We start from the raw sequence: 26885 nt of genomic DNA on the forward strand, positions 1-26885 counted from the left end.
CTCAACATCTTTCCTAACCTGAGGGCCCCAGAACTGGACACAGGACTCAAGGTGTGGCCTAACCAGTGCAGTGTACAGGGGCAGAATGACCTCCCTGCTCCTGCTGGCCACACTGTTCCTGATGCAGGCCAGGATGCCATTGGCCCTCCTGACTGCCTGGGCACACTTCAGGCTCATGTTCAGCTTACCATCGACCAGCACCCCCAGGTCCCTCTCTGCCTGGCTGCTCTTCAGCCACTCTGACCCCAGCCTGTAGCTCTGCATGGGGTTGCTGTGGCCAATGTGCAGAACCTGGCACTTGGATGTGTTAAATCTCCTGCCCTTGGCCTCTGCCCATCTGCCCAGCCTGTCGAGGTCCCTCTGCAGAGCCTCTCTACCCTCCAGCAGATCAACTCCTGCCCCCAGCTTGGTTTCGTCAGCAAATTTACTGATGCTGGACTCAATGCCCTCATCCAGATCATCAATAAAGATGTAAGGCCATTGCACCCTGTGGTGAGTTGCCTTGCCTAAGCTTTGCAGTTTTGGGAAGGTCTTTTGCCTGCTGAGGCATTTGAACACTGGGCAGCCTCTGCATCTGCAGGGTGTGATGCAGCCAGGTGCTGGAGTGTGCTCCACTAAAGGCTTTGCAAAGTTGCCCATGGAGGTGGTGGAGTCACTGTCCCTGGAGGTGTTCAAAAAATGTGGACATGGCACTTTGGGACATGGCTTAATGGTGCTGGTGATGTGAGGTCCATGGTTGGACTCAATGATCTTACAGGATTTTTTTTTTCCAACCAAAATGTGATTCTATTGCAGTGGAATCCATCAGGATGTTAGGAAGAAGTTCTTCACAGAAGGAGTGATTGGCCATTGGAATGTGCTGCCCAGGGAGGTGGTGGAGTCACCATCCCTGGAGGTGTTTATGAAGAGCCTGGATGAGGCACTTGGTGCCATGGTTTGGTTGATCAGATGGTGTTGGGTGATAGGTTGGACTCAATGATCTCAAAGGTCTTTTCCAACCTGGTTAATTCTATTCTATTCTATTCTATTCTATTCTATTCTATTCTATTCTATTCTATTCTATCTATTCTATTCTATTCTATTCTATTCTATTCTATTCTATTCTATTCTATTCTATTCTATTCTATTCTATTCTATTCTATTCTAGTTTCTTCTAGAAAGGGCATAAGCCTTTCAAGCTCAGCTCTTCTGTGCTGACCCTCATAAGTGCTACCAATTCAATGCTGTTCTACATTTGCATGTGGAATGGCTTCCACTCTGAGAGCTCTGCTTGCTGTACAAGTACTTTGCATCTTAATTCACTAACACATGTGTTAGCTGGCTCTGTATTACCAAGGGCAGGACTGTCCTTCAGAGGGGCCCTGCCAGGCTGTAGTAATGGTCTGAACAAGACTATGAGTTCCAGAAATAACATGCAAAAATCCACTAAGTCCTGTACCTGGAACAGACTCACTTTTCCATTAAGGACATGCTGGGAACCACCTTGCTGGGAAGCCAGTCTGCTTGAGGAAGAGGCAGGGCACCTGATGGACAGCTGGGCATGAGTCCCTAGCATCACTGCAGGCTGAGAGCTTTCCTATCCAAAAAAAAAGATAAACAAACTGGTGCAGGTGCAGAAGTTCTTCCCAGAAAGAGAGACTGGCCTCTGGAATGTGCTGCCCAGGGAGGTTTAGGAACACTGGAGGTGTTTAGGAAGAGACTGCATGGGGTGCTTGGTGCCATGGTTTAGTTGATCAGATGGTGTTGGGTGATAGGTTGGACTCGATGATCTCGAAGGTTTTTTCCAACCTGATATATTCTATTCTATTCTATTCCATTCCATTCCATTCCATTCCATTCCATTCTCAATGAGGAGTGTCCAATGGAGGCTTGTCCAGCCTGTAGTTGAGATGGCTGTAGGAAGATTTCACAGTATCCTCCTGCCACTGGTGAGTTGATTGAAAAGAGCATGGCCATAACTTGAAAAATGAGAGCTTCTCACTGGGTATAAGCAGGGATAACTGAAAGCTGAGCAGGTTACCCAGAGATGCTTTGAAGTGTCAGCTGCTGGAATGTGTCCAGAGAAGGGCAACAAGGCTGGGGAGAGGTATGGAGCACAGCCCTGTGAGGAGAGGCTGAGGGAGCTGGGGTTGCTTAGCCTGGAGAAGAGGAGGCTCAGGGGAGACCTTCTTGCTCTCTACGACTCCCTGAAGGGAGGTTGTAGCCAGGTGGGGGTTGGTCTCTTCTCCCAGGCAACCAGTACCAGAACAAGAGGACACAGTCTCAAGCTGTGCCAGGGGAGGTTTAGGCTGGAGGTGAGGAGAAAGTTCTTCATAGAAAGAGAGATTGGCCATTGGAATGTGCTGCCCAGGGAGGTGGTGGAGTCACCACCACTTAAAGACTGGATGAGGCACTTGGTGCCATGGTTTAGTTGATTAGATGGTGTTGGGTGATTGCTTGGACTCGATGATCTTGAAGGTCTTTTCCATTCTGGTTTATTCTATTCTATTCTATTCTATTCTATTCTATTCTATTCTATTCTATTCTATTCTATTCTATTCTACTCTATTTTATTCTGTTCTATTCTATTCTATTCTACTCTATTCTATTCTCTTCTCTTCTCTTCTCTTCTCTTCTCTTCTATTCTATTCCACTCTATTCTATTCTATTCTATTCTAGTCTACTCTATTCTATTCTATTCTATTCCTTGAAGGTTTTGAAAACTTGACTGGAAGAGAGTCCTGAGCAACCTGAAGAGGCTTTAGAGTCTGCCCTCTCTTTGAGCAGGAGGCTGGACTGGAAGCCTTCTGCATAGCTCCTGTGGTTCTGCTCCTGAGCGCCAGCCGGGCGCAGTTTGGTTAAGGTGCATGAGATGCCATACCATCTGTGGCTGGGCTGGGAATAGAGTTATTAAACTGTGAGGCTCAGTGGTGCATATGTGCATGCTAATGAGATCTCTTGGGTGAAAGAGCCATCACCGCTTGGGAAAAGAGCCTGGAGAGAAATCTAGGTTAAATCCACACAGCGTTCCGGCCCACGGATGGCTGAGGCTCAGGCAGGCAGAGGAAAAAACCAGAGGCGTTTCAGACACCAGAAGTGAGCAGGATAAGGAATAGACAGGAACTGGAACAGTCAAGGTCACAAAGATAATTTAGTATCGATCCATTTGAGGTGGAATAGGAACCTTCTGAGTTCCTTTTTCAAAGGTTGATCTAATTCAGGATAAAGTGGAGAGAAGGGCTGCATTTAAAGTCATAGACTGATGTAGTGCAGGGGGGTTTGTAAGTATGGTAAGAGCACAAGTCACTATTGAAGAATGCAGGGCAGGTGGGGTCAAGGGTTTGTTTTGGCAGTGTGTGAAAATGAAGCATTATTCAAAACTGGGCAGTATAAGGAGGTGCTGTGTTGGACATGCTGTGGGCACGGAGCGTGTGGGGATTCGGCAAGAGCAAGTGCCGGCTGCTGCACTTCGGTCACAACAGCCCCATGCAGTGCTGCAGCCTGGGGACAGTGGCTGGAGAGCAGCCATGCAGAAAGGGACCTGGGGGTACTGGTTGACAGCAGTCTGAACATGAGCCAGCAGTGTGCCCAGGTGTCCAAGAAGGCAAACAGCATCCTGGCCTGGATCAGAAATAGAGTGGCCAGCAAGAGCAGGAAGGTCTTTCTGCCCCCACACCTTGAGTCCTGTGTTCAGTTCTGGGCCCCTCAATTTAAGAAGGATATTGAGACACTTGCATGTGTCCAGAGAAGGGTAATGAGGCTGGGGAGAGGCCTCAGGCACAGCCCTGTGAGGAGAGGCTGAGGGAGCTGGGGTTGCTTAGCCTGGAGAAGAGGAGGCTCAGGGGAGACCTTCTTGCTGTCTACAACTCCCTGAAGGGAGGTTGTAGCCAGGAGGGGGTTGGTCTCTTCTCCCAGCAACCAGCACCAGAACAAGAGGACACAGTCTCAAGCTGTGCCAGGGGAGATTTAGGCTGGAGGTGAGGAGAAAGTTCTTCACTGAGAGAGTTGTTCACCATTGGAATGTGCTGCCCAGGGAGGTGGTGGAGTCACCATCCCTGGAGGTGTTTAAGAGGGGATTGGACATGGCTTAGTTAGTCATGAGGTGTTGGGTGATTGGTTGGACTTGATGATCTCAAAGGTCTTTTCCAACCTGGTTAATTCTATTCTAAATGTTGTTTAGTATATGAGGTAGTAAAACAAAGTAGACAGAAAGTATAATGCTTGCATTGTTAAGGTCTGGTCTATCCTGTCCCATCCTATCCTATCCTATCCTATCCTATCCTATCCTATCCTATCCTATCCTATCCTATCCTATCCTGTCCTATCCTATCCTATCCTATCCTATCCTATCCTATCCTATCCTCTTCACTGCTGTGGTGAATGCTTTATCTCCTACACTAATAAAGGGAGGAAAATGGAAATAAATTGTGCCCAGGACTTAACTGATCTTTATGATGGTGAGAGATGTTTGGGGCATAGACAGTGAATAAGAAGGAAATTACAGGAGAGCTTGGAACTATTGGTCTTGATGGTGAGAGAAGCACTTTGGGTGATTTGGGAGATGGACAGAGGAAAGAGGAACAATGTGGGGATCACCATTTGAAGGTAAAAAAGAGTATTGTGTGGTTAGTTGTACAATTGCTGTAGATAGCTTGTATGATCATACAGCCAAAAGATGATGTAAATGTGAATCACCTGAAAAAAGAGATTGGCTGCTTTATGAAGACAGGCCTTTCAGGTTGTTCACGTATGTGTGGCTGTGGTTTGGTTTCTCTCTGGGGTTTTTTCTTCTTTTTTTTCTTTTCCCCATTTCACAGAATTATAGAATCAATAAGGTTGGAAAAAACCTCAAAGAGCATCAAGTCCAACCTAGCACCCAGCACCTCAGGACTACTAACCATGGCACCAAGTGCCACATCCAGTACCCTCTTGAATACCTCTGAGGACGGCAACTCCACCAGCTCCCTGGGCAGCACATTCCAGTGGCCAACAGCTCTCTCTGGCAAGAACTTTCTCCTCACCTCCAGCCTAAATTTCCCCTGGTGCAGCTTGAGACTGTGTCCTCTTGTTCTGGTGCTGGTTGCCTGGGAGAAGAGACCAACCCCCACCTGGCTACAGCCTCCTTTCAGGTAGTTGTAGAGAGCAAGAAGGTCTCCCCCGAGCCTCCTCTTCTCCAGGCTAAGCAACCCCAGCTCCCTCAGCCTCTCCTCATAGGGGACACAGTCTGAAGCTGCGCCAGGGGAGGTTTAGACTCGAGGTGAGGAGAAAGTTCTTCACTGAGAGAGTCATTCATCATTGGAATGTGCTGCCCAGGGAGGTGGTGGAGTCCCCATCCCTGGAGGTGTTCAAGAGGGGGTTGGCTGTGGCACTTAGTGCCATGGTCTAGTCATGAGGTCTGTGGTGACAGGTTGGACTCGATGATCCTTGAGGTCTCTTCCAACCTTAGTGATCCTGTGATCCTGTGACTTTGTGCTCAAGGCCTCTCCCCAGCCTCATTGCCCTTCTCTGGACACCTTCAAGTGTCTCATTATCCTTCTTAAATTGAGTGGCCAAGAACTGGACACAGGACTCAAGGTGTGGCCTAACCAGTGCTGAGTCCAGAGGCACAATGATTTCCCTGCTCCTGCTGGCCACACTGTTCCTGATGCAGGCCAGGATGCCCTTGGCCTTCTTGGCCACCTGGGCACAGTGCTGGCTTATGTTCAGCCGGCAGTCAGTCAGCACCCCCAGGTCCCTCTCTGCCTGGCTGCTCTCCAGCCACTCTGATCCCAGCTAGTCTGTATAGGACCAAAGCTGATAGTAAAAATAACTACTCTTAAGAGTACTGCTCCCAAATTTAATCAAGACAGCAGCCCAAATAATTGCAGGTTTCTTCCTCTTTGCCCATCCTCTGTAATTGCTGGATGCTATCAAGTGCAGTAATAACTTATCTCAGAAGTTGAAGGCCATGTTCAGGTAAATCAGGATTACTCATCAGTTAAGAGCTCCAGGATTACTCTTCCAAGACAACTCCTTTTATTGTCCCTCCATCATGTAGCTGTAGGTAAAGTGCTGATTCACATCCTTCACATTCACTGCAGCTGTAATTTTCCTTGGCTTCCTGCAGAGGAGTTGAACTGTGCATGTTTCCTTGTGTTTCCCTCTAGTTTTGTCTCCTGCTCCCCTTTTCTTGCCTGTTTTCATGTTCTTCCTTCACCTCCATCTTTCCCAGTATCTCCAGTTTTCTTCCTGTCTGCCAGCACTGATTCCCTTGTAAAGATGATCTTGAACTGGCTGCTTGTATTAATGCTGACATTCAATTATGATTCTAATGTTTGAACTATGAAATGAATAATTTGGCAGACACTTCTTTATTTAATAAGCCCCATGGTTTGATGGAGGGTAGCAGGTGACTGATGCAAAACTGACCTTGGACCTTCAACTTTGGAAATCTCTTGGAATGTTATTTGCTTCTTGCTGCTGCATTTCCTAGTGCTGTGCATCAGACTTTGTGTTTACAGTAGTGTTTTGTGCAGAGAGGGACCTGGGGACACTGGTTGATAGTAGGCTGAACATGAGCCAGCAGTGAGCCCAGGTGGCCAAGAAGGCCAAGGGCATCCTGGCCTGCATCAGGAATAGTGTGGCCAGCAGGAGCAGGGAAGTCATTCTGCCCCTGGACTCAGCACTGGTTAGGCCACACCTTGAGTCCTGTGGCCAGTTCTGGGCCCCTCAGTTTAAGAAGGATTTTGAGACACTTGAATGTGTCCAGAGAAGGGCAACAAAGCTGGGGAGGGGTCTGGAGCACAGCCCTGTGAGGAGAGGCTGAGGGAGCTGGGTTGCTTAGCATGGAGAAGAGGAGGCTCAGGGCAGACCTTCTTGCTGTCTACAACTACCTGAAGGGAGGTTGTAGCCAGGTGGGGGTTGGTCTCTTCTCCCAGGCAAGCAGCACCAGAACAAGAGGACACAGTCTCAAGCTGTGCCAGGGGAGGTTTAGGCTGGATGTTAGGAAGAAATCTTCACAGAGAGATTGGCCATTGGGATGTGCTGCCCAGGGTGGTGGTGGAGTCACCATCACTGGAGGTGTTTAGGAAGAGCCTGGATGAAGCACTTGGTGCCATGGTTTAGTTGATTAGATGGTGTTGGGTGAGAGGTTGGACTTGATGATCTCAAAGGTCTTTTCCAGCCTGGTTAATTCCATTCCATTCCATTCCATTCCATTCCGTTCCATTCCATATATGCAGATATTAGAATGCAGGCAGAGGCTGACAGTGCCGACTACCTACTAAATCATAGAATTGTTAGGATTGGAAAGGACCTCAAGGATTGGCCAGTTCCAACCCCCTGCCATGGGCAGGGACACCTCACACTGGATCAGGTTGCTCACAGCCACATCCAGCCTGGCTTTAAAAACTTCCAGGGGTGATTCTCATCAATCAATCAGTGTGGTTATCCATGCTATGTGACTGCAGCAAGCAACACCAGAACTGAGGCCTGACTTTTGTGTTACTCTTTAGGCAGAGAGCCTCTGGCCAGATGGGCAAGTGCCTGCCTATCTTGAGGGAAGAGAGGAACTGGCAGTGCTGCCACAGAAGGGTTGCAGTGTTCAGATATCAACTGTGCATAAACAACCACAGCTTGTTTTCAGGCTTCATCATCTGAGTACAAAACACACGTCACTCCTTGTGATAAGCAAGAGACCTCTGAGGCATCTCTTGTATCTGGAGTCTGTTTTTCCAACTAGCAAGTTAAAAGACCATTGTGCTTTAAAATTTAGCTTTCATTTTATTAGGAAGCATGAAATTGCTGCCTGAGAATCAGATCAGTATTGATGGCCTTCCAGATTCATAGCACCTGCCAAGTTCAGAGTATTGCAGAAAGCCTGCCTTAATTTCCCATCTGCAACAAGTAATAAATAGAATCCCAGGCTCCTAGCAGTCTTCAGGCAGGAATGCCATGGGGGGAATGCAGGCCTCTTGCTAAATGAAGTGCATTTTAAATTGGCTGTCTTTTGGAAGGATTTTCTGCAGATGTGAGATTTACAAGTCAGGGCAGGCAAGCCTCCCCAGCAGAATTCAGCTGACACAGCCATTGGTCAGTGTTTTATGTAAAGACTTTTTACCTTCCCTCATTAAAAGACACTTTCAGGGAGCCATCGATGTCCATTCTCCCCTTTCCACTAATTAAAGCTGCAGTTGGTCAATATTTACCTTCAGGAACCTCAGTCTGCCCCACTGCATTCTGTCCATCCACATGAGCTAACTGGCACACAAAGGACCTCAGAAGAGTAGAGTAGAATTAAATAGGTTGGAAAAGAGCTTTGAGAGCATCCAGTCCAACCTACCACCCAACACCGTCTGATCAACTAAACCATGGCAACTAGAAAACTATTTTGAACAGCTTCCAGCTAGTTCTGTCCTCATTAACTGTAAGTTTTTGTGTGTGTGTGTGTGTGTATTAGTTGTTACAGAAAGGGACCTGGGGGGACTGATTGACAGCCACCTAAACATGAGCCAGCAGTGTGCCCAGGTGGCCAAGAAGGCCAATGGCATCCTGGCCTGCATCAGGAATAGTGTGGTCAGCAGGAGCAGGGAAGTCATTGTGCCCCTGGACTCAGCACTGGTTGGGCCACACCTTGAGTCCTGTGTCCAGTTCTGGGCCCCTCAGGTTAGGAAAGATGTTGAGTTGCTGGAAGGTGTCCAGAGAAGGGCAACAAAGCTGGGGAGAGGCCTTGAGCACAGCCCTGTGAGGAGAGGCTGAGGGAGCTGGGGTTGCTTAGCCTGGAGAAGAGGAGGCTCAGGGGAGGGCTGCTTGCTCTCTACAACTCCCTGAAGGGAGGTTGTAGCCAGGTGGGGGTTGGTCTCTTCTCCCAGGCAACCAGCACCAGAACAAGAGGACACAGTCTCAAGCTGTGCCAGGGGAGGTTCAGGCTGGATGTTAGGAAGAAATTCTTCCCAGGAAGAGAGATTGGCCATTGGGATGTGCTGCCCAGGGAGGTGGTGGAGTCACCATCCCTGGAGGTGTTTAGGAAGAGCCTGGATGAGGCACTTGGTGCCATGGTTTAGTTGATTAGATGGTGTTGGGTGACAGGTTGGACTTGATGATCTCAGAGGTCTTTTCCAACCTGGTCCTATTCTATTCTGTTGTACAAGTGGTAGAGAGATGCTTCTGTTTCTTGTCTAGGCTTTGGGAAATTGGCTTATCAAATGTTTTCCAATGAGAACAATCATCTCATCAAGGGAAGCAGTGAGGTTGCACCCAGTTCCTCCTGAGGCATTTTGCATCAGAGAAGGTTGGTTCTGTGGCATCATCTTAAGGTTGAGGATTCACCGGGGCGGGGGCAGAAGTACATGGGGCAGGGGTGAAGCAGAAGAGAGGAAAGAAAAGGGTCAGAACAGCAGTGGTTACTGCTCACAAAAGTACAGGGGCTTATTTTTAGAGGTCAGTCTTCAAGTACATGATGTTTTCTTTGCTCAGATCCCTCTCTCAGCAGAAAGCTGACCTTGAGGAACACGAGCGAGTGAGACTGCAATTTCATGTAGCGCTCCTGCTTCCGAAGCTGACAACTGCTGCCTGGGAGCAAAGGGCAGTTGTAGCAGTGGGGAGAGGTGCTGACTCAGCACTGTCCCTCTTAGTGGGGATCCACTTTCACTTAATGGTTTTTTTCTCTCAGAAAATTATTTGCCTGGAAGGAGGGTGAGCATCCTTCCCTTGCAGTGCAGAGGGTCAGATTTAGGCAGGGAGGGATGAGTTGCTTTTGGTCAGTTTAGCCCACACTAAGCTGTCATGGCAGCAGTACAAAAGTTTACTCAGCTTAACCACAGAACAGCTGAGCATAGTTTACCTTCAATAGGTTATTCATAAGATTTTAATGTATAAGGTGTTTTTTAAGCTGCTTGGCAATGTTCCTAGTTTTCAAATTCAAAAGAGGAAATCAACCTGGTCTGGTCTGGTCTATTCTATTCCCTTCTATTCCCTTCTATCCCATTCCATTCCATTCCATTCCATTCCATTCCATTCCATTCCATTCCATTCCACTCCATTCCATTCCACTCCATTCTATTCTATTCCATTCTATTCCCTTCTATTCTATTCTATTCTATCCCATTCCATTCCATTCCATTCCACTCCACTCCATTCCATTCCATTCCACTCCATTCCATTCCACTCCATTCCATTCCATTCTATTCTATTCTATTCCATTCTATTCCATTCCATTCCATTCCTCCTTCAACAGCATAAAATGTGTTCAGTGTTACCTAATGCTTCTGGTTCCTCTTTACTGCAGTACTTCTGTGAACTCTGCTAAGCAAGAAGCTAACTCTTGCTCTATATTTGGTGTGCTGCTTTCAGTAGGCTGTGGGCAAATCAATGCAATAGGCAGCTACAAATACAGAATAGCTTAATGTGCCACCAATAGAATCATAGAATCAGTAAGGTTGGAAAAGACCTTTGAGATCATTGAGGCCATCCTAGCACCCAACACCATCTAATCAACTAAACCATGGCACCAAGTGCCTCATCCAGGCTCTTCCTAAACACCTCCAGTGATGGTGACTCCACCACCTCCCTGGGCAGCACATTCCAATGGCCAATCTCTCTTGCTGGGAAGAACTTCTTCCTAACATCCAGCCTAAACCTCCCCTGGCACAGCTTGAGACTGTGTCCTCTTGTTCTGGTACTGCTTGCCTGGGAGAAGAGACCAACCCCCACCTGGCTACAACCTCCCTTCAGGGAGTTGGAGACAGCAAGAAGGTCTCCCCTGAGCCTCCTCTTCTCCAGGCTAAGCAACCCCAGCTCCCTCAGCCTCTCCTCACAGGGCTGTGCTCCAAACCCCTCCCCAGCTTTGTTGCCCTTCTCTGGACACCTTCCAGCAGCTCAACATCTTTCCTAAACTGAGGAAATATTCTTCACTAGGGAGTATTTAGGCATTTCTATCTCAGAGGCAGTTTGCTCTCCATCTGACATCAACTTTCAACAGCTTAAATGACAGCTATTTAATAAAGTTTCAGTTGAGTGTCCTTTATTCTTTGAAGTACCTAGGGAAATTGTTACCTAATGATGTGGGGCAACATAAAAATAAAAAACCTTGTTTTACCTGCTTTAGATTTATAATTGGGATGATTTCTAGAAGCATCCACAGTGAATCTTAACCTGACCTGAAAGTTAATTAGATTACCGTGGGTATGATGTCCTTTGAAAACAGGTTAAAAACCCTGCAGCTAGTAACTTGGTAATTCTTTACACTGGATTCCTGAAGTAATTAGTAATGTTAAAACTCAGCTGTTACTTGGCTCTCTCTTCTGGTTTTTGGAATAGAATAGAATTAACCATTGGCCTTGACCACAAGCCCATGAGGAGAGGCTGAGGGAGCTGGGGTTGCTTAGCCTGGAGAAGAGGAGGTTCAGGGGTGACCTCATTGCTCTCTACAACTGCCTGAAGGGAGGTTGTGGCCAGGAAGGGGTTTGTCTCTTCTCTCTAGCAACCAGCACCAGAACAAGAGGACACAGTCTCAAGCTGTGCCAGGGGAGGTTTAGGCTGGAGGTGAGGAGAAGGTTCTTCATAGAAAGATTCATTGGAATGTGCTGCCCAGGGAAGTGGTGGAGTCACCACCACTGGAGGTGTTGAAGAGGGGATTGGATGTGGCACTTGGTGCCATGGTCTAGTCATGAGGTCTGTGGTGACAGGTTGGACTGGATGATCTCTGAGGTCTCTTCCAATCTTGGTGATACTGTGATACAGTGATACCAGGCTGGAAACGGCCTTTGAGATCATCGAGTCCAACCTAGCACCCAACACCATCTAATCAACTAAACCATGGCACCAAGTGCCTCATCCAGGCTCTTCCTAAACACTTCCAGGGATGGTGACTCCACCACCTCCCTGGGCAGCACATTCCAATGGCCAATCTCTCTTTCTGGGAAGAACTTTCTCCTCACCTCCAGCCTAAACCTCCCCTGGTGCAGACTGAGACTGTGTCCTCTTGTTCTGGTGCTGGTTGCCTGAGAGAAGAGACCAACCCCCACCTGGCTGCAATCCCCCTTCAGGTAGTTGTAGAGAGCAAGGTCTCCCCTGAGCCTCCTCTTCTCCAGGCTAAATTTGTTATCTAGTTTCTTAACCAGGAAATTTCCCTCTATAATCAGTGAAAAGAAGGAAGTACCTCTAAAACACTGCTGCTTGCTCTCTAGGATGGTTGGGATGAGTCATTGCCAGGAAGTACCTTTCTCCCCTCTTTTTACAGGGAGAGTTCCCCTTGCCCTGAAGCATCAGAGTTGCATAGAGGGCTTTAGCCAGATGAGTGGAATTCCTTCTTAACTGGGCCAAAGCATTTAGGGAATTTACACCAACAGCTTTGTTGAGTGGGAAATCATCCTAATCAGCAAATACTGCAAAAAAACCAAACCCTGCAGGCAGAACCAGAGCTGTCAATGCCTTCTCAAGTGCTGCTCTCACTCTTTCCCTCCATTTTCTTACTACTTTTGTTTGTTTGGCCAGGATGATTTTGTTAGTGTTTTCACAGTATCACAGTATCACCAAGGTTGGAAGAGACCTCAAGGATCACCAAGTCCAGCCTGTCACCACAGACCTCATGACTAGACCATGGCACCAAGTGCCACGTCCAGTCCCCTCCAGAACACCTCCAGGGATGGTGACTCCACCACCTCCCTGGGCAGCACATTCCAATGTGCTTCACTCTCTCAGTGAAGAGCTTTCTCCTCACCTCCAGCCTAAACGTCCCCTGGCACAGCTTGAGACTGTGTCCTCTTGTTCTGCTGCTGGTTGCCTGGGAGAAGAGACCAACCCCCACCTGGCTACAACCTCCCTTCAGGGAGTTGGAGACAGCACTAAGGTCTCCCCTGAGCCTCCTCTTCTCCAGGCTAAGCAACCCCAGCTCCCTCAGCCTCTCCTCACAGGGCTGTGCTCCAGACCCCTCCCCAGCTTTGTTGCCCTTCTCTGGACACCTTCCAGCACCTCAACATCTTTCCTAAACTGAGGGGCCCAGAACTGGACACAGCACTCCAGGTGTGGCCTAACCAGTGCTGAGTCCAGGGGCAGAATGACCTCCCTGCTCCTATAGCCTTTTCTGATGGATGCAGTATTTGCACTTGCTGGGCCTGAAGTGTCTCTGTCATGCACATCTTGTGTTGAAGTTCTGTCTCTGATGCCTTGCAGGACCCCGAGGATGCTGCTGTGCCTGTTGGGCAGAGGAGGGCCTGGTGCTGGTGCATGTGCTTTGGCTTGGCCTTTATGCTGGCTGGTGTGATCCTGGGTGGTGCCTATCTGTACAAGTATTTTGCATTTCAGGTAAGTCAAACACATTTTCCTCTGGGAGGGATATGTTTTTCCCTGTTAGGCCTCCCATTTAGAAGGCAGAAGAGGAGCAGCAGACTGAAGCCAGTAGCCTTGCTACTCCTGTTCTTACCTTTCTAAAACTCCAGCTTTTCTGAAGGCCAATTGTCTTGCTTCCTCTGAACACAGCAGAGAGGAACAAAGCTGGCAAACAAAAGAGAGCAACACTTCTGAAGGCCTTGCTTTGCAGAGAAAGGATTCTCTCTAAGTAGGACTCAGGCTTAGGAACCCCAGTGGTGTCCCAGATTTTGCCCTCTTCTCTCCCCTGGTTCAAAGTGCCAAGTGCTGGAGGCAGATTAACCTCTTGAAAGCCTCCTTGTTTGACCCCAGGTTTCCTGGGCACTAGGGTGCTGCTGTTGCACATGAAAGGCACTGCTTATCAAAGCAGCACAGTGACTCCCCTCCTCCTTCCTAGGCTTCACCTTCTGTGCCCCCGGAGGGGTGAGAAATGCAGGCCCCGCAGGGCAGCTGGGAGCCGTGCAGTCAGTGTGGTCATGCTCTGTCAGGTTGAAGCCACACTGACAGGATGAGAAACTCTGACAAAATGTGTTTGCAGTTTCCAAGGACTGCCACTGCTGCAAGAGAGCCCTGAGAAGGAAGGGAAGTGGAGCTTTTGCCTGAAACAGGGAAGATCTGGGTTAAATGTTGTCTTCCTTGGGCAAGAGCCCAGTGCATCCAATTTCCCCCAAGTGGTGTGAGCACACCCTCCCTCCTTCAGAAACTGCTGAGGTGGCAAGGTTCACAAGGTCAGAAAAAGAGAGTATAAGCACAATGGGAATCCCTCTGGCCTGCTGCTTAATGCACATAGCTGCAAGGTAGAAATGCTGTGTTCCTATCCTCGCTGTCAGGATTTCCTTGCCCCCACCCCCTCCTGGTTTTAGTGGCTGCTAATGTGGGAGGCAGAGTGATTAGAATTAGCAATTCTGGCTGAACTTGCAGTTTACAGTCTCTTTGGCCACTACATTAGCCTGGCTTACAGGGGAGCAGTAGTGTTGCAAATGATGCTTAAACAGCATAGCATATCTTGGTGGATTAACACATTCAAAGCAGCTGAGTGCCTGCTGCATTGCTCACATGTTTCATCTGTGCTGAGCACCACGGTGCTCTGCCTTTCCTATGCCAGCCAGCTGAAAGTGAAAGGGCTGTTTATCAGATCTGGCTTGAAGGAAGCATTCAGGAATTGAGCTAACACTGCACTGAAGACATGGCAGACTTCAAGTTGGTGATATGTATATGCACACATTGTGTGTTTCCAGAACTTTCTCTCCTCCAACTTTGCTATAGGAGGCCTTTATTTTGCTCTTCATTTGCTCTTCATTTAGGTCATCTGTGACAAAAGGACACAAATTGGTTAATTTAATTACCTTTTTGTTTTGTCTTTTCAAACTGTTTAAATGAAGTGGTTCAGGAATGGACTTCCAGCACTTTTGAAGCCTTCTGAAAACTAAGCAGTGTTCACAGACTAACTGAGGTTGTGTGGAAACTCTTGAAGTCATCTAGGCCAGCTACTGCAAGCCAAATTCAGAGTTAGACTTGGCTTTTTTTTGTAAGGGTGATTGGGATGACCCATATCAGTGTTTTTAAATTGCAATTATTGACTGCAGTTAAATAATAACTGAATAATAGCATGCATGCATATAGAAGTAGGAAGCTTGATGCCTTTCTGAAAAGCAGATGCAATGGCCCACAGAGAAAGCAAGAGCAAAATTGGAAGCAAACTGGAGAGGTGAGTTTTAAGAAGCTGCTGTTGGAATCCTGTTTGCCTTGAAGTCAAGGCTCAAGGTACCAAACTCTGGGTTCAGTACCATCCAGATCTTACCATGCAGTTAGCACCTGGTTTCTACTATGGTGTGTGAATCTAAAAGGAACACATTTCATCTAGTCTGACACCTTCTTCTTCTCCCCAGTGCTTTGAGAGTATTAGTCCTAAGCTTCTACCAAGGCCCCTGATGTTTTTGTTGCTGGGTTGCTGCTCTCTTACTGAAAATAAGATGCAATGGCCCACAGAAAAAGCAAGAGCAAAATTGGAAGCAAACTGGAGAGGTGGGTTTTAAGAAGCTGCTGTTGGAATCCTGTTTGCCTTGAAGTCAAGGCTCAAGGTACCAAACTCTGGGTTCAGTACCATCCAGATCTTACCATGCAGATAGCACCTGGTTTCTACTATGGTGTGTGAATCTAAAAGGAACACATTTCATCTAGTCTGACACCTTCTTCTTCTCCCCAGTGCTTTGAGAGTATTAGTCCTAAGCTTCCAGCAAGGCCCCTGATGTTTTTGTTGCTGTGTTGCTGCTCTCTTACTGAAAATAAGATGCAGTGTGCCACAGAAAAAGCAAGAGCAAAATTGGAAGCAAAATTGGAGAGGTGGATTTTAAGAAGCTGCTGTTGGAATCCTGTCTGCCTTGAAGTCAAGGTACCAAACTCTGGGTTCAGTACCATCCAGATCTTACCATGCAGATAGCACCTGGCTTCTACTATGGTGTGTGAATCTAAAAGGAACACATTTCATCTAGTCTGACACCTTCTTCTCCCCAGTGCTTTGAGGGTATTAGTCCTAAGCTTCTACCAAGGCCCCTGATGTTTTTGTTGCTGTGTTGCTGCTCTCTTACTGAAAATAAGATGCAGTGTGCCACAGAAAAAGCAAGAGCAAAATTGGAAGCAAAATTGGAGAGGTGGATTTTAAGAAGCTGCTGTTGGAGTCCTGTTTGCCTTGGGCTCAAGGTACCAAACTCTGGGTTCAGTACCATCCAGATCTTACCATGCAGATAGCAGCTGGCTTCTACTATGATGTGGAATCTAGAAGGAACACATTTCATCTAGTCTGACACCTTCTTCTCCCCAGTGCTTTGAGAGTATTAGTCCTAAGCTTCTACCAAGGCCCCTGATGTTTTTGTTGCTGTGTTGCTGCTCTCTTACTGAAAATAAGATGCAGTGTCCCACAGAAAAAGCAAGAGCAAAATTGGAAGCAAAATGGAGAGGTGGGTTTTAAGAAGCTGCTGTTGGAATCCTGTCTGCCTTGATGTCAAGGTACCAAACTCTGGGTTCAGTACCATCCAGATCTTACCATGCAGATAGCACCTGGCTTCTACTATGGTGTGTGAATCTAAAAGGAACACATTTCATCTAGTCTGACACCTTCTTCTTCTCCCCAGTGCTTTGAGAGTATTAGCTCTAAGCTGCTACTAAGGCCACTGATGTTTTTGTTGCTGTGTTGCTGCTCTCTTACTGAAAATAAGATGCAGTGTGCCACAGAAAAAGCAAGAGCAAAACTGGAAGCAAAATTGGAGAGGTGGGTTTTACGAAGCTGCTGTTGGAATCCTGTTTGCCTTGGGCTCAAGGTACCAAACTCTGGGTTCAGTACCATCCAGATCTCACCCATGGTTCTGTTGTAGGTAGCACCTGGCTTCTGCTTTGGTGTGTGAGTCTAGAAGGAACACATTTCATCTAGTCTGACAACTTCTTCTTCTCCCCAGTGCTTTGAGATTATTAGCTCTAAGCTTCCAGCAAGGCCACTGATGCTTTTGTCGCTGGGTTGCTGCTGTCTTACTGAAAATAAGATGCAGTGTGCCACACAAAAAGCAAGAGCAAAATTGGAGAGGTGGATTTTAAGAAGCTGCTGTTGGAGTCCTGTTTGCCTTGGGTTCAAGGTACCAAACTCTGGGTTCAGTACCATCCATATCTTACCATGCAGATAGCAGCTGGCTTCTACTATGATGTGCAATCTAGAAGGAAGACATTTCATCTAGTCTGACAACTTCTTCTTCTCCCCAGTGCTTTGAGAATATTAGCTCTAAGCTTCTACCAAGGCCACTGATGTTTTTGTTGCTGGGTTGTTGCTGTCTTACTGAAAATCAGATGCAATGTCCCACAGAAAAAGCAAGAGCAAAACTGGAAGCAAAATTGGGGAGGTGGATTTTAAGAAGCTGCTGTTGGAATCCTGTTTGCCTTGGGCTCAAGGTACCAAACTCTGGGTTCAGTACTAGCCAGATCTTATCCATGGTTCTGTTGTAGGTAGCACCTGGCTTCTGCTTTGGTGTGTGAATCTAAAAGGAAGACATTTCATCTAGTCTGACAACTTCTTCTTCTCCCCAGTGCCTTGAGAGTATTAGTCCTAAGCTACTACCAAGGCCACTGATGTTTTTGTTGCTGGGTTGTTTGCTGTTTTTAGCAGGGTGGTGTCTATTTCTGTGGAATAAAGTACATTGAAGATGGCTTAAGTTTACCTGAGGCTGGGGCAGAGGCTCAGAGTGCTCATTACCACACAATTGAGCAAAACATTCAGATCCTGGAGGAGGAAGATGTCGAGTTTATCAGCGTGCCAGTCCCCGAGTTTGCTGATAGCGACCCCGCTGATATCGTCCACGACTTCCACCGGGTAAGAGAGACTTCTGGAAGCCTTGAAAACTGCTCCCCCTCAGCCACCCTGATAAGTGTGCTCTCTAATTACTGTTGTGGGGGAAAGTGGAGGCAGGAGGAGGCAGCAGAAATATTTTGATCAGCAGCAGGCTGCAAGCAGTCATTAACTGGGCTTACAAAGTACAGCGTTACACAAGCAGCAGGAGGGAGTTTGCAGCCCACCACTGGCACAGAGCAGTTCTGGTTTTAGAAAGGGAAAAAAACTTGGAGTTAATTCCTTTTCTTAGCATGAGGCAGCAAAGAGAATATAGTTCTTGGGGTCCACCAAGTTAGAATATGACAAACTGCTGTAGTGCCAAGGGACATTCAGGAAGAGGGCTGTCATAGCTTCAGCCTCAGCTTGCAGGAGCTGATGGCATCTGGCATCACCAGATGTGTTTAAGCATCCTCTGAGGAGAGGCTGAGGGGGCTGGGGTTGCTTAGCCTGGAGAAGAGGAGGCTCAGGGGAGACCTTCTTGCTGTCTCCAACTCCCTGAAGGGAGGTTGTAGCCAGGTGAGGGTTGGTCTCTTCTCCCGGGCAAGCTGTGACAGAACAAGAGGGCACAGTCTCAAGCTGTGCCAGGGGAGGTTTAGGCTGGATGTTAGGAAGAAGTTCTTCCCAGAAGGAGAGATTGGCCATTGGAATGTGCTGCCCAGGTAGGTGTTGGAGTCACCATCACTGGAGGTGTTTAGGAAGAGCCTGGATGAGGCACTTGGTGCCATGGTTTAGTTGATTAGATGGTGTTGGGTGATAGGTTGGACTTGATCACAGAATCACCAAGGTTGGAAGAGACCTCAAGGATCATCGAGTCCAACCTGTCACCACAGACCTCATGACTAAACCATGGCAACAAGTGCCACGTCCAGTGATCTTGAAGGTCTTTTCCAACCTGGTCTGGTCTGGTCTGGTCTGGTCTGGTCTGGTCTCTTCTCTTCTCTTCTCTTCTCTTCTCTTCTCTTCTCTTCTCTTCTCTTCTCTTCTCTTCTCTTCTCTTCTCTTCTCTTCTCTTCTCTTCTCTTCTCTTCTCTTCTCTTCTCTTCTCTTCCTATTCTATTCCCTTCCCTTCTGTTCTATTCTATTCTATTCTATTCTATTCTATTCTATTCTATTCTATTCTATTCTATTCTATTCCCTTCTATTCTATTCCCTTCTATTCTGTTCCCTTCTATTCTGTTCTGTTCTATTCTGTTCTGTTCTGTTCTGTTCTGTTCTATCCCCCAGAGATGTTCTGCTAGCATGGCTCAAAAACCCCAAAGCATCAGCAGAAAGGGAAGGCAGCATGGAAGAGAGCTCACTTTCTAGATTCTATAGGAAGCCTGGCAGAAGCTAACTCTTCCTTGTGCATCACAGACTGCTGTGACTCCTAAAGGCACTGTTGTGCTGGGACATTAAAGCATTTTCAGCTGTTTCTGCCTTTTTATTGTTTTAGGAGCACCTTTGGTGGATAGGAATCATAGCAATAGATTTTTGCCAAGGCAGTTGACTGGCCTGCAACTCTTGGTAATAATGACAGCTGTGAAACAATTAGAAGCCCTTCTTTTCTGTGTCAGCCTGATGGAAGCTGTCTGATGGTGATGAAGTGTTCTACAGCTGGTATTCAGGAAGCAACATTTGGGTGAATGTTTGAAGACTTTGCTGAACAGCTTTCTTAAAGCAGGCTGCAAAAGAATCAGGGAAGGTCCTCATTTTTATGCAGACTTCAGAGTTAAAAGTTTTCCAGGCAAAGGGAGTGCTGTCTATCAAATATTCATCACCAGATTGGGAGGCAAATATTGCATGCTGAAGCCATGTAATTTAAAAATATTCATGAATATATTTAGGGAGCTTCTGTTAAGAGTTAGAGCAAAGCCTCTACAGAGGGAGAAAAGAAAGGGAAAAGGCAAGCAGGATGTAAGAATGCAGTGCTGCAGGCTGGGGTCAGGGGGGCTGGAGAGCAGCCAGGCAGAAAAGGACCTGGGGGGTGCTGGTTGACAATAGCTTGAACATGAGCCAGCAGTGTGCCCAGGTGGCCAAGAAGGCCAATAGCCTCCTGGCCTGGATCAGGAATAGTGTGGCCAGCAGGAGCAGGGAAGTCATTGTGCCCTTGGACCCAGCACCAGTTAGGCCACACCTTGAGTCCTGTGTCCAGTTCTGGGCCCCTCAGTTTAGGAAGGACACTGAGACACTTGAATGTGTCCAGAGAAGGGCAACAAAGCTGGGAGCACAGCCCTGAGGAGAGGCTGAGGGAGCTGGGGTTGCTTAGCCTGGAGAAGAGGAGGCTCAGGGGAGACCTTCTTGCTGTCCACAGCTACCTGAAGGGAGGTTGTAGCCAGGTGGGGGTTGGTCTCTTCTTCCAGGCAAGCAGCACCAGAACAGGAGGACACAATCTCAAGCTGTGTCAGGGGAGATTTAGGCTGGATGTTAGGAAGAAATTCTTCCCAGCAAGAGAGATTGGCCATTGGAATGTGCTGCCCAGGGAGGTGGTGGAGTCCCCATCACTGGAGGTGTTGGATGTGGCACTTGGAGCCATGGTTTAGTAGTCATGAGGTCTTGGGTGAGAGGTTGGACTTGATGATTTTTGAGGTCTCTCCCAACCTTACTGATTCTATGATTCATTGCAGGGTTTTGGACAGGCACTGTAGTGAACAAAACTTTGAGGACCAGCATGAGGCAATGGCAGTGTAGCAAAATCTAACTGTGAATTCCTGTCCTCAACAGAGACTCACTGCCTATCTTGACCTTAGCCTGGATAAGTGCTATGTGATTCCTCTGAACACTTCAGTTGTGATGCCACCAAAAAATTTCCTGGAGCTGCTCATCAACATCAAGGTATGGTTATACTCATTTGTTCTTACAACAGGGAAAGAGGAGAAATTTTCCCCTTTTTTGTGTTTTTGTTTCTTCCTCAGGACTCTGGCAGCCACACAAGGCTTGGGTTAGAAATGTCACTGATTGCTGCACATCTGTGCAGAGAGGAAAAAGTCTGAGAACTTCTTCATTACAATCAGGAACAAATGAGCAACTCAGAGGAAGGCTAACTCGACAGGCTGGACAGATGTGCAGAATCCAATGGCATGAGATTGAACACATCCAAGTGCCAGGTTCTGCACATTGGCCACAACAACCCCAGGCAGAGCTACAGGCTGGGATCAGAGTGGCTGAGAGCAGCCAGGCAGAAAGGGGCCTGGGGGTGCTGGTTGATGGTAGGCTGAACATGAGCCTGCAGTGTGCCCAGGCAGCTAAGAGGGCCAATGGCATCCTGGCCTGCATCAGGAAGAGTGTGGCCAGCAGGAGCAGGGAGGTCATTCTGCCCTGTACTCAGCACTGGTTAGGCCACACCTGGAGTCCTGTGTCCAGTTCTGGGCCCCTCAGTTTAGGAAAGATGTTGAGTTGCTGGAAGGTGTCCAGAGAAGGGCAACAAAGCTGGGGAGGGGTTTGGAGCACAGCCCTGTGAGGAGAGGCTGAGGGAGCTGGGGTTGCTTAGCCTGGAGAAGAGGAGGCTCAGGGGAGACCTTCTTGCTCTCTCCAACTCCCTGAAGGGAGGTTGTAGCCAGGTGGGGGTTGGTCTCTTCTCCCAGGCAACCAGCAGCAGAACAAGAGGACACAGTCTCAAGCTGTGCCAGGAGAGATATAGGCTGGATGTTAGGAAGAAGTTCTTCATAGAAAGAGAGATTGGCCATTGGAATGTGCTGCCCAGGGAGGTGGTGGAGTCCCCATCCCTGGAGGTATTTAGGAAGACAGGATGGGGTGCTTGGTGCCATGGGTTAGTTGATTAGGTGCTGTTGGGTGATAGGTTGGACTCGATTGTCTCAAAGGTCTCTTCCAACCTGGTTTCTTCTGTTCTATTCTATTCTGTGTCTTGAGGATGATGTGCCTGAGGTGTGCTGGATCTGCTCTGTGCTGAGGGAATTGGATGTGGCAGTAGATGTGATAGACTAGAACTGGATGTGAATTCATGAGGCTTCCAGCAGCCTTAAGATAGATCTTGTTTCCAGGGAGGTTTTGTGGGATGAGGATTTGGCCTGTGTGATTAGCACAGCCCATGGAAAAGGCAAGAGGGGTTTCAGTGCAGCCAGCTTCTAGTTCTTTAAGCCTCAATGTGCTTGAAAACAAAAGGCCCTGGAAAGACTACAGTCCCTGAACAACCAAACATGAGTTGTCAGTGTAATGTTGTGGCAACCCTGAATCACTTCCCAGCAGGATTTGATAATTGAACACTGCTGCCTAGCCTGTGGTGCTGGTGCTGGCTGCTTTGCTTCTCACTCCCACAAGGACATGCTGTTCTGTTAGTAGTGGTAACTGAGTGCAATGTAATGGCCTGTGAAATGGAGGAGGCCAAACCAGATCAGCTAATGGGGTCTCTTCCTGATTTAATATTCATCAGCTTTATCTTTTTAACTCTTCATGTGTGTATAGCTCTAAAGCAGAGGCAAATACTATCTGCCTTGTTTTTTAACCTTCTGGTTTCATTGCAGAAGAGCAAAGCACTCTGGGTGGGGGGAAAGAGCTGACTCACTTCTGCATAACATCTGGGGACAGTTTGATTTCAGGGGGTGTTTGCAGCTTTAGAATGGTTAGCATCATTTTTCCAGCCAGGCTTTGGACTAAGGAGCCCAGGAACCATTGCAGCCACTTCTGAGTGGTTTGTGTATAGAAATGAGACCCATGGGGGAAATGACTTCACAAGTCAGTCCTCTGCTGCTTTTTTTCCCCTGCATATGTAGAGACAGGCTATTTATCTGCACTTCCATTGCCTGTACATAAAGATGAGTTGTTGTCTGTAAAGCTCAGCAACCCCTTCTTTTTTTGGGGTGGTTTTGTTTGTTTGTTTTTTGTATGTTGTTTAGGTGACTGCCTGGTGGATGTGGGGCAGGCTGGGGATGGAGTCTGCCTGGACTCCAGCAAGGCCTTGGACACTCTCCCCCACAGGAAACTCCTGGCCAAGCTGTCAGCCCCTGGCTTGGACAGCAGCTCTCTGAGCTGGGTTAGGAACTGGCTGGAGGCTGAGCCCAGAGAGTGGTGGTGAATGGTGCCACAGCCAGATGGCAGCCAGGCACTAGTGGTGTCCCCCAGGGATCAGTGCTGGGCCCCAGCCTGTTCAATATCTTTATTGATGATCTGGATGAGGGCATTGAGTCCATCATCAGTAAATTTGCAGATGACACCAAGCTGGGGGCAGGAGTTGATCTGTTAGAGGGTAGGAGAGCTCTGCAGAGGGACCTTGAGAGGATGGACAGATGGGCAGAGTCCAAGGGCAGGAGATTGAACACATCCAAGTGCCAGGTTCTACACATTGGCCACAGCAACCCCATGCAGTGCTACAGTGGCCAGGGTGGCTGGAGAGCAGCCAGGCAGAAAGGAACCTGGGGGTACTGGTTGATTGTAGGCTGAACATGAGCCAGCAGTATGCCCAGGTGGCCAAGAAGGCCAATGGCATCCTGGCCTGCATCAGGAACAGTGTGGCCAGCAGGAGCAGGGAAGTCATTCTGCCCCTGGACTCAGCACTGGTTAGGCCACACCTTGAGTCCTGTGTCCAGTTCTGGGCCCCTCAATTTGAGAAGGACATTGAGACACTTGAATGTGTCCAGAGAAGGGCAACAAAGCTGGGGAGAGGCCTCAAGCACAAGCCCTGTGAGGAGAGGCTGAGGGAGCTGGGGTTGCTTAGCCTGAAGAAGAGGAGGATCAGGGGAGACCTTCTTGCTCTCTCCAACTCCCTGAAGGGAGGTTGTAGCCAGGTGGGGGTTGGTCTCTTTTCCCAGGCAGCCAGCAGCAGAACAAGAGGACACAGTCTCAAGCTGTGCCAGGGGAGGTTTAGGCTGGATGTTAGGAAGAAATTCTTCCCAGCAAGAGAGATTGGCCATTGGAATGTGCTGCCCAGGGAGGTGGTGGAGTCACCATCCCTGGAGATGTTCAAGAAGGGACTGGATGTAGCCCTTGAAGCCACGGTTTAGTTAGTCCTGAGGTGCTGGGTGCTGGGTTGGACTTGATGATCTGTGAGGTCTTTTCCAACCTGATTGATTCTATGATTGTAGGATTGTTTTGTTTCAGTTTTCAGTTCACAGAAACTCCCACTACTGAAATCTGTTCATTTCCTAGTTTGTGATCAGGCTAAATCAAATCTGCTTGGTTTCCTAGCAAGAGGATAAGCAGGCATCATGCACTGACTTGGAAATCTGTGCAAAAGCAAACTGTTTTGATCATTGTCTGCAGCAGTCAGTGCCCTAATTTTATGAGACATCTGTTTAATTCTTCTGGTATTAAGAAGAATCTGTGAGCATTTGAAGTCTGGAGACAATCAGGCTAAATGCTTAGGGGAAGCTGTTCTGCACAGACATAAAGTGAGTGCAGTTGCACTGGTAGCTCAAGGAGACAGAGGGGTGAACTGAGAAGTGCTCATTTAAAGGAGCTCTGGGTACCTGTAGAAGACACTTTATAGCAGTGGAGGTGCTCTGGGCTGTTTGGTTTTGTAAGAGAAGCCATCATTTTAACCTAAAGAACCACATAGAATAGAATACATAGAATAAACCAGGTTGGAAGAGACCTTCAAGATCATCGTGTCCAACCCATCAACTGTAGATGAACACAATTTGCTTGCATCTGCAGATTGGGAAAGGCCTCCTCCTTTCCCTGGGAACCAAGGCTGAAACCCAGCTACATTTGTGTAGTCACCTTGAGTCCTGTGTCCAGTTCTGGACCCCTCAGTTTAAGAAGGATATTGAGACATGAGCCAGCAGTGAGCCCAGGTGGCCAAGAAGGTCAGTAGCATCCTGGCTTGCATCAGGAACAGTGTGGCCAGCAGGAGCAGGGAGGTCATTGTGCCCCTGGACTCAGCACTGGTTAGGCCACACCTTGAGTCCTGTGTCCAGTTCTGGGCCCCTCAGTTTAGGAAAGATGTTGAGCTGCTGGAAGGTGTCCAGAGAAGGGCAACAAAGCTGGAGAGGGGTCTGGAGCACAGCCCTGTGAGGAGAGGCTGAGGGAGCTGGGGTTGCTTAGCCTGCAGAAGAGGAGGCTCAGGGGAGACCTTACTGCTGTCTCCAACTCCCTGAAGGGAGGTTGTAGATAGGTGGGGGTTGGTCTCTTCTCCCAGGCAACCAGCAGCAGAACAAGAGGACACAGTCTCAAGCTGTGCCAGGGGAAGTTTAGGCTGGATGTTAGGAAGAAATTCTTCCCAAAAGAGTAATTTGTCATTGGAATGTGCTGCCCAGGGAAGTGGAGTCACCATCCCTGGAGGTGTTCAGAAAGGGATTGCACATGGCACTTGAAGCCATGGTTTGGTTAGTCCTGAGGTGTTGGGTGCTGGGTTGGGCTTGATGACCTCTGAGGTCTTTTCCACCCTTGCCGATTCTATCATTCCATGATTCTATGTCTCACAGCCACGCTAAAGAAACACGAGGCAAAGTGTTTATTGTGTGCTTAGAGAGCTGGCTTTTGACAGAGCTGTTCTGCTTGTGTTCAACAGGCTGGAACATACTTGCCTCAGTCCTACTTGATTCACGAGCAGATGATTGTGACAGACCGCATCGAGCACGTGGATCAGCTGGGCTTCTTCATTTACCGCCTCTGCCGCGGCAAGGAGACCTACAAACTGCAGCGCAAGGAAGCCCTGAAAGGTAAGTGTGCCTCCAGTGACTTTAGCTTTTGTGTGCTGGCAGAAAGCTCAGTGCCTCTTGTGGTCAATAAATTGGCTTGAGGTGTTGAAAGGAAGTACTCTGGTTGATTAAAGCAAGGCTTGCTTGCTGCAGTAACTGGCGCTGTGGGCTTCTGCATCAGGAACAGTGTGGCCAGCAGGAGCAGGGAGGTCACTCTGCCCCTGGACTCAGCACTGCTTAGGCCACACCTTGAGTCCTGTGTCCAGTTCTGGGCTCATCAATTTAAGAAGGATATTGAGACACTTGAACTTGTCCAGAGAAGGGCAACAAGGCTGGAGAGAGGTCTCAATCACAAGCCCAGTGAGGAGAGGCTGAGGGAGCTGGGGTTGTTTAGCCTGGAGAGGAGGGGGCTCAGGGGAGACCTTGCTCTCTGCAACTCCCTGAAGGGAGGTTGTAGCCAGCTGGGGGTTGGTCTCTTCTCCCAGGCAACCAGCACCAGAACAAGAGGACACAGTCTCAAGCTGTGCCAGGGGAAGTTTAGGCTTGGGGTGAGGAGAAAGTTCTTCCTAGCAAGAGAGATTGGCCATTGGGATGTGCTGCCCAGGGAGGTGGTGGAGTCACCATCCCTGGAAGTGTTTAAGAAGAGACTGGATGGGGTGCTTGGTGCCATGGTTTAGTTGATCAGAAGGTGTTGGGTGCTAGGTTGGACTTGATGATCTCTGAGGGCTTTTCCAACCTGGTTAATTCTGTATTCTGTACTCTATTCTACCTCTGAGGAGGGGGATTGAAGAGGGATAGTTCTGGTTGCTGGTGACATCTTGTTGTAAGAGATGTAAAACTCTGATGTGTGTCTTCCCCTTTTCTGTCTTCCCTCCCCTGTTCCTTCCCCATGCAAACAGGAATTCAGAAGCGCGAAGCCACCAGCTGCCGGAAGATTAGGCACTTTGAGAACAAGTTTGCTATGGAAACCCTCATCTGTGAACAGTAATCCCCTTCTTCCAGGAGACTTAAGAACTACAGTATGACCCCACCCTCTGTATTGTGTGCAGTGATCAGTTTTTTTAATACCTTCTTTTATGTAAGTAGTGGAGAGAGCTTTGTTGCTGAGCACCTTCCACACCTCTCATCTCACGACGCCCGGCAAACCCGTGTCTTAGTTTTCCCCCCCCTGCCTCCCCTTACTTTCAGGTGTGGTGTTCTTCCATTTTAATAGCAGATGTATAAAAGACTTAGTTGCTAGTGCATTTCACGTGCTCAGCCTTGAATGCTGGGAAGAGGAAGAGTCTTTGGAATATCCCCCAGTTTTTAATCCAGGGAAGCTGGACAGAATCATTAATGTACAAACGGACTGCGAGAGCCGCTCCTGGCTGTAATCTCACCTGCTAGAGAGTTGGTTACAGCACATAGACAACCCTGCATTTGACTTTCCCTAACACAAGTGCAATTTGTTTTCCAGAATCCTGTCCTATTGACCTTTTTAGATTGATTTCTGACCTGGGTGTTTGCTGTAACAACCTTTTAGAGACTTCAGCAGTAACTTATGTTACTAACTTGTATATAATCCATGTACGTGCGATGGAAAATAAACCTTATAGACCTGTTTGTCTAAAAGCCTGGTG

General features: G+C 48.1%; 1 protein-coding gene across 2 annotated transcripts in view; it reads left to right on the forward strand.

Annotated features, from left to right (window-relative positions):
* Window positions 1-26885, forward strand: part of ITM2B (integral membrane protein 2B) — a 40093-nt gene extending 13208 nt beyond the window's left edge. Inside the window, exons 2-6 of one of the 2 annotated variants that reach the window (XM_054163118.1) lie at window positions 13129-13260; window positions 17474-17677; window positions 20396-20506; window positions 25137-25287; window positions 26166-26885. In XM_054163118.1, coding sequence (XP_054019093.1) covers window positions 13129-13260; window positions 17474-17677; window positions 20396-20506; window positions 25137-25287; window positions 26166-26254 — 687 coding nt within the window. In that variant the 3' untranslated portion in view covers window positions 26255-26885. Of the gene's footprint in view, window positions 1-13128; window positions 13261-17470; window positions 17678-20395; window positions 20507-25136; window positions 25288-26165 lie in introns of both variants that reach the window. The other variant, XM_054163117.1, reaches the window with a different exon arrangement.

Source organism: Dryobates pubescens, chromosome 7 (assembly GCF_014839835.1).
Source record: "Dryobates pubescens isolate bDryPub1 chromosome 7, bDryPub1.pri, whole genome shotgun sequence".
Lineage (NCBI taxonomy): Eukaryota > Metazoa > Chordata > Aves > Piciformes > Picidae > Dryobates > Dryobates pubescens.